Source organism: Nicotiana tomentosiformis, chromosome 9 (genome assembly GCF_000390325.3).
Source record: "Nicotiana tomentosiformis chromosome 9, ASM39032v3, whole genome shotgun sequence".
Taxonomy (NCBI): Eukaryota; Viridiplantae; Streptophyta; class Magnoliopsida; order Solanales; family Solanaceae; genus Nicotiana; species Nicotiana tomentosiformis.
The window spans coordinates 90,730,116-90,738,070 of NC_090820.1; the positions used below are offsets into that span (position 1 = coordinate 90,730,116).

At 38.1% G+C, this 7,955-nt stretch overlaps 1 protein-coding gene across 1 annotated transcript; it reads right to left on the reverse strand.

Moving 5' to 3' along the window:
* Positions 1-2,202: 2,202 nt before the first annotated feature.
* On the reverse strand, positions 2,203-4,027 carry LOC138899182 (uncharacterized). Its single transcript, XM_070185316.1, has 4 exons — positions 3,364-4,027; positions 3,163-3,254; positions 2,393-2,564; positions 2,203-2,240 (listed from the first exon to the last, which is right to left on the reverse strand). Exons 1-4 carry the CDS (start codon positions 4,025-4,027, stop codon positions 2,203-2,205), a joined length of 966 nt encoding a protein of 321 aa, XP_070041417.1.
* Between the last annotated feature and the right edge of the window lie 3,928 nt (positions 4,028-7,955).

Here is a 7,955-nt window from a genome sequence, read left to right on the forward strand (position 1 = left end):
ACCAATGGCAACTCTCAATCAAACCTTTCAACATTCCAAAAACTTCAACTTTCCAATTTTGGCCGAAATGCTTCAAATTACCCCACGGAGCTCCAAATCCAAATTTGGACACATGCCTAAGTACAAAATCACCATACAAAACTATTGGAATAGGTGCTGGTGCTAAGCTATCAAACTCTGCCCACATCAATCTTACCACGTATTCTTCTAAAATATGAATCCTTCTTCCACACCAATCCCGAATCATCCGAAGTCCGAACTCGACTACGCAGACACATCATAACATATAATACGGAGCTACTCGAGACCTTAAGCCACTGAATGGAACGATAATACTCAAAATGATCGGTCGGGTCGTTACAAGTGATGGTGCTAAGCTATCAAACTCTGCCCACAAAAATCGTATTTTTGAGAAATATGAGGAGATTGATGTAGTACCTTGATTAATAGTTGCAATCTCTTTGTGAATTTGAAAAATCCTTGAACAATAAATTTTGTCAAAATGCTCCTTTAGATCATTCCAGACATCCGTTGCATTTGAAGAGTAAACGATTCCACTGAGCAGCTCCTGTGACATATAATTTATTATCCGTGATAATACGATTATGTTGCACCTCTCCCAAAGATCTACGAGATTTATACCATAATTTTCCTTTTTGCTTGTGCCGTCGATGAACCCTAGCTTGTTTCGACCTAGGATCGCAATTCGCATTGCTCGGCTCCAAACAGAATAATTCTCTGATCCGTGTAGTTGTAAGGAAATTAATACTGCTACATAGTTGTCATTTGCATTCAAAAATAGAGGATGGTTATGACTGAGTTTTTCTGGCAGTTCACTATTAATTTCTGCCATTGATGCTTTCTTCAGTGAGCTTCTGATGTAATATTCGAAGATCGAAATGGAGAGACCACGCTAATGGCCGTATGGCTTTGATACCATGATGAAACTCACACACGTACACCGATTAATTAGGAAGAGGAAATTAATCTCATAGCTTCGTCTTTCACTCAGTAAAGAGAATAATGAAATTACGCATCTGTTCTACACAACAACGTATATATATACATATATCTAACCTCTAACCAACATTTGACAACTAACTCACGTGTAGGTAGTTACTAACTTCTAATACTTACAGATACACCCTCTAACTTAAGTAAATTACATTAACTGTCGTGGCCTCATATCACTAGTCTCATCATTCTTACAATTTGAGAAAGAAATATCGTGTGTTTTTTCAACGGACAAAAGCCCTAGATTCAGCTATTCAACTAACCTTCCTCATTACTAACTGCTATATTACTATTTAACAATCTAATTGAACAGTAGGATAGTAGTTAAGTTACATCAATCTTTTCTGTAGTATCAGTTTAGAAGCTCCTCGACCATGCACTTCTTGTGTTGTTAGTCTACGAAGTACTGCTGCTAATCATTGCTTTGCTTGAAAGATTCTTCCATTCCTTTCTTTCCAGATATAGTACAGGCAGCTTGCAAGTGTTAGCCTATATACTTAAGCTTGTGTGCTCCTTCCCTTGTAGTGTCTCTCAGCCCATCCTATATCATGGCATCACCTGTCTATATATCCCTTGCCGCTGTTACACTGTTGTCCACACTCGTGATGAATAAGAACAACTGAAGAAGAGATGGTCAATGGATTCTTCTTCTGTATTGCAGAGTGAGCAAGTTGTATCTTCCAAATAGCCCATCCCCTCAATCTGGCCTTAGTTAATAGTCATCTATGAGAAGCCAGATATAGTGTGAAAATCCACTTAGGCAACCCAACATTATTGCACACCAGTTTCCTCCATGACACTTTAGCAAAGTCTCCTCTAAGCTGCATATACATGGCCTTGATGGTGAACTTTTCTATTCCTACTACATCTTCTTCTGCATATCCAACTTCCTCAAAGTAGTTCTTAGCTTTCAGTATCCTTTGCAGAATCTAAGAGGCTTGCTTTGGTTCAACACTCCACAATGAGTTATGCTTCTTGTAGTAAATGTGAATCCATTGTACCTACATCTTGTCCTTCTTCTTGTATAAGTTCTATAAGAGTTTGCAAACAACTGCCTTATTCCATGTCTCTACATCAAGTAGGGTTAGACTACCTACTGCTTTAGGTTGGCACAGTTTGTCCCAGGCCAGTAGTGCTTTCTTTGATACCTCCACCCCTCCAGTCCACAGGAATCTTCAACACACACTTTCAATAAGTTGGATCAGCTTCTTTGGCAGCAGAAAAACCTAGGACCAGAATACTTGAATAGAAAAGAGAACACTTTTAATGAGTTGTATTCTCCATGCATATGATAGAAATCTTGAAGTCCAAGACTGGATTATCCCTAACATCTTCTCAATGAGAGGCTGTTATTGAACTAATGATAGTCGTTTGGTACTTAGTGGCACTCCCAAGTATCTAACTGGTAGTGTTCCCTTTGAAAAGCCTAGGACTTGCAATATCTCCTTTTGCATGTCAGCATTTACTTCACCAAAGAAAATAGAGCTTTTGTTAGTATTAGCAACTAATCCTGAAGCCTTTGAAAAATCCTGGAAGAACTTATACAACAACTACACAGATATGGTATCTCCTTTACAGAAAAGCAGTAGATCATTAGCAAAGCTTAGCTGAACTATGTTCATTTTGGCACACTTAGGATGGTAATTGAAATTAAGGTCCCTTCTGAGTGTTTTCAGTAACCTGGTCAAGTATTCTATAGCCAGCACAAACAGATAAGGAGACAGGGGGTCTCCTTGTCTCAGGCCTTTCTTTTCCTGAAATGGTGTTATAGGCTGCCCATTAATGATGATGGAATATGAGATTGTTGTCACACACCTCATAATCCATTTCACAAACTTCCCTGGGAACTGCAAACTTGTCAACACCTGCTCCAGGTATCCCCATTCAACAAAGTCATAAGCCTTCTTCATGTCTACTTTTATCATGCATCTAGGGGATACCCCTTTCCCGCCATACCCTTTTACTAGTTCATGGCTGGGAATTATGATTTTATTTCTCAGCCCTCCAGGCACAAAAACTGACTGATTCCTATCAACCAGTCAATCTATCACTCCCGGTAGTATTTGTTACCATTTTAGATATACTCTTTTATAGTAATGTACAACATGATATTGGCCTATATTCAGTAATATTGGAGGGATTGCTCACCTTGGGCACAAAAGTAACTGTTGTACAGTTTATAGGCTGGTACATATTTGAGCATGAGAAGAACTTCATCACAGCATTTGTAACTGTATCACCTATCACATGCCAAGCTCTCTTAAAAAATAATGCATTAAAGCCTTCACAACCAGGAGCTTTATTGTCACTAATGCCTGTCAGAGCATGGTAAATTTCCTCTTTAGATACCTCTGCCACTAGATGTAATTGTTGCACTATTCACCAATGTGCCATCCCTCATTACTATTAGATTAATAGCAGGAAGTTCTACAGCTGGGGATCCTAATAACTGCTGATAGAACCCTGTCACTTCCTCCTCAATTCCTTTCTTTGTTTGTACTATATCCCCATTACCATTTATTAATCTCCTAATATTGTTTTGACTGTATCTGCTCTTTATGTTTGCAAAGAAGTACGTTGTATTAGCATCTCCTAGCTTCAGCCACTTTACTCTTGATTTCTGCTTCATAATACTTTCCTTTACCCCTAACAATTTCTCCAATTGTATCTTCATGTCTTTCTCTGCTTCTACCATAGCCTCTGGTTGCCCAGGGTTCTGCATTTGCTCTTGTATATCACATAGTTGTTGCCTACACTGTTTGATTCGATTTCCAACTGCATTATACTCAGTATTATTTAGAGTCTTCATAACCTGCTTCACTCTTTTCAATTTCTGCCATGTATCCTTCATAGTATTCTGCTCAGTTGACCTCTCCCATACTTCACTTACTAATGTCATAAAGTCTTTATGATCTGCTAAGTGGTTTAGAAATTTTAATTGTTTAGGAGTGTGATCTTCATCCTCTTCAAGTGTTATGCTCAGTGGGGAATGACCAGAGCAAGATGGATCCATTACCTATAGTTCTAGGTGTGGCATAGTGATTGTAGGCTATAATCTCATATTTTGGTCGATTATTACATTCCAATTTACTGCACTTTAGTTGAATTTGAGCTTTAATCGCTAGTATTTTGCACTAATTGTGTTTATGCCTTGTAGAAGTGATTTCAAGCTATGTAGATATTATGGAATGAATTCAAGTGATTTAAAGCTTTGAAGTCTGAGTAAAAGCCCAAGAAATTAAGCCGGGATCACGTTTGGGGATCAACGGATGATAGTGGAACGAAACGAAAAATCGAGAAGGCATATTGTGCAGTGTATAGTAAAATGCACATATCTTTTCGTTCTGAACTCCGTTTAGGCTTCACAATATATTGTTAGAAAGCTAATTCAAAGGGCTACAACTTTCATGTTTTACAACTTTTCTAATTCCTAACATAATAGGACAAAAGGTATGCAGAAAGTGCGCGGCCGCACATTGACCGCGCATATGGGGCAGAACAGTGTGAAAAAGTGCACGGCCAAGTGCGCGGGAACACTTCTAGGTACACGTCCGTGCACGTCCAACTCCAGAAAAGTGTCTTTTTTTGCGTAGGAGAAGGTATATTTGTTTGGGCCCTACCCTACTTGGTATATATACATGAAAAAACGGTATTTTGAAGACTTTTGACATACTTTAGACCTAAGGAATCTAAGGAGAAGAGGGAGAAGCAAGAGCACAAGGATTTCACTATTCATCCTCACTCAAGATAAGGGTTTGGATGTTTTATATTTTTCTTTGACTTAAACTTAATTGTGATGAATTTCTCCATATCCATGGAGTAATTCTTCCTTAGGGATTGATGGATTTGGTGTTTTGAGAATTGATTGTGGATATTAACTCTAATTTTATGTATTGAATTGTTTTGGGTGTTTTTATTATTGCATATATATTCACTTGTTTATATAATCGAAAGAGGCATAATTTGTAATATTTTGTATTATCTTATTGGTTTAATTCATTGATTCTTATTAGTAATCGAAAGAGGTTAGTTGAATTAATGTTTAGACCTAGTTAGGAGGATAATTGAAAGAGGTTCTCCTAAGGATCAATCCACTACGAATTCATGCATATATTCACCATGCTTAACTTAGTTCATATCGTAAGGTTGAGACTTAATCGAGAGAGGAGTTTCTACTGAATGTTTGAACATAATAGAGTGAATTCGAGAGACTCACTTGAACCATAGAAATGAAGTAACTAGAGTTAATTCCCAAACAAGTATCTTACATCTATCCAATCAACCCCTATTTTCTCCCATTGATATCTTCTGTGCTTACTCTTATTGCGATTGTCATTAGCCAAAAATTTAGACTTTTAGTTAATTTTAGTTTTAATTCACACAAATCCAAATTGTTGATCATCTTGGATAGTAATTAAAACTAGAAGCTACGAAAACACTATTTAAATCTAATCCATGTGGATACGATATTTTCTATACTATATTCGACTAGCGAGCATAATTGTGTGTTGTGTTTTTAGCTCGTCACATAGTCAGTATCCAGTCAGCATTAACCAAAGCTCTATCAATTTTGCTATAGGAGTGCCCATTAGTCAATGTAAAGCTTTTCCCACTAGTCTTCATTTATGTCAGGCCAGTGTCCTCAATGAACGCATTGAAGTCTCTAATCTCCATTTCTTATATGGGGTTTCCAATTGGTCTATCTTCTCCTTGTCTGATGGTATTATAGTCACCCATTAGCAACCATGGACCTTGTTGCATGGACTGTAGACTTGTTAGATCACTCTATAGACTTCTTCTATCCTCCAAAGTGTGTAGCCCATAGACAGCCTGTAAATGTAAATCTCATACTCAACCACCTCACGTGTACTGAAGCATGTATGAACTGAGATGATCTTCCCAACTCCATACAGTCTACCTCATTTGTATCCCACAGTAGCCAAATTCTACCTCTACTACTATATTCATAGTTAGCTAGCCATGCCCATCCAGGAGTGATTTTCCTTATTATTTGCATGGCCTTCTGCTTTTTTATTTTGTGCTCTAATAGTGCAATCATATGAACTTTATTACTTCTAATGAACAACCTGATCTCTTTTTATCTAGGGGTTTTGTTCAGTCCCCTTATATTCCAAATGACCAGCTTCATACAGGTATAAAGAAGGATTGTGCAGGCCCATCCTGCCCAGCATTGCCTCTATGTCCATATAGCACCCCGAAAATTTTTGAAGTACTTAAGCGCTATTAAGAAATTTGATGTGTGCTAATTATATTATTTTGTGTGCAGACGAGGACTATTAATCATGTCTATAGGTTTATTAACTTATAACATGTAGTCTCAATAATCAACGTGTAATACCAAATACTCCTAAACTGTATAGTCGCTTAGAAATCACGTCTATAGGTTTCCTAAGCCCCCATAATCTGCAAATCAGTTAACTTGGAACAACAACACCACATATATGATATTGAATTCGGCATCACATAGAGATCCTGCCTATAGGATTCTGCAAAATCTGCAATCTGTCAATGTTAATCAGTTTGGCGTGCATTTGTTGTCTAGATGTGGAGGCTAACTTGAGCCCTTATTTGCTTATATGTGAAAGACCTAAATGTTTTGCATGTCGCCTAGTATTTTCCCTTTTGAGCAACCTAAGTTAAAGTCTAGAACCACCCTGAAATAGAGGTCCAAATGCCTCCTGGATCATAGGCATGGGACGGGTAGTGCACGCATAGGGTACGACTTATAATTAACTAGTATGCTTTAGGTAAACAACTTAAAGATAGTAATCGGGTAGCAGGAGATAATGGTCTATACCCGCTGAATAATATGAGTAACACCCCATCTCGAGGGAGTTACGAAGTATTATTTATGTTGCATGAGGTGATCCTTTAGGCTAAAAAACTTAGGACCCCCTCCACCTTTGATTAAAGTCAATCACTTTATTTGTCCAAATTGCTTCCTTCCTCTTAGACTAATTCATATAATTCGAGTTCGGCCAGGACCCACCGTTGTGGACCTCGAGGAGTGCCTAATACCTTCTCCTCAAGGTAATTTGAGCCCTTACCCGATCTTTGGTGGTGCAAGCTAGTAAACCCGAGTCATTTGCAAATAGGTGCCCTAACACACCTTAATCCGTTAGGTGGCGACTCTCTCTTTTGAATAACCCTTCCTTTAAAAGAGTTGTCAATGTCGAAACCCGATTTCGCGAGAAAAATGGGCGCGACAGAATGGCGACTCTGTTGGGGATATATTTAGGCTCTTATCATTGCGAACTTGGTCTATATGAATTAGTCTCTCCCGATAAGCGTGTCTGTATTATTTTGCTGATACTTGAACATCCCGCTCCCATTCTCCCTCTTATTGCGACATGCACACCCCCTTCCCTATTTCCCCTTTTATATGAACTTACATACAACTCTTCTCTTAATCTGGTTACAATATGGCTCCAACTTTTTAAATTTTGTCATATCATGACTTTACCGATCCTTACCCCTTTATTGCTTTATTACAATTTTATACAAACTAACTTCTTCCCTGTTTTCTTTCTTTTCTGTCTTTACATTTATTAAATACTCCATTTATTGCTTTTATCATGCAAAATACTTGACAACGTGTTGTTTTATTTTTGCATAAAGCATGCTCTACATCATATTCCACTCGTGCGCAATTAATACCATAGCGGCACTTGATAAGTGCCCGCGCTCTTCCTATATTACCCTTTTTAAAATTTAGAAAGGCTTATTTGCGGTAAAACTAGTCGATCAGCGGTGTAATCGACAGTTCCATGCCTTCCCCTCTCAAGTTTTCCACTTGAGGGTACCGGTCTAGACTCTTCTAGAAACCCCCACTCTAATATTAACTGTGCATGCATTATGTCTAAACCTAGTATGGGTTAGAACGCTGTCCACATAATAACTCTCTAAGGCAAGCCTTGTCC

Excerpts from the sequence above, each read along its gene's own strand:
- LOC138899182 (XM_070185316.1), bottom strand. The coding sequence starts at position 4,027 with ATGGATCCATCTTGCTCTGGTCATTCCCCACTGAGCATAACACTTGAA. Across the intron at positions 3,255-3,363 it reads AATTACATCTAGTGGCAGAG|GTGATACAGTTACAAATGCT; the intron begins GTATCTAAAGAG and ends GGCATGTGATAG. Across the intron at positions 2,565-3,162 it reads CAGTTACTTTTGTGCCCAAG|TTGTTGTATAAGTTCTTCCA; the intron begins GTGAGCAATCCC and ends ATATCTGTGTAG.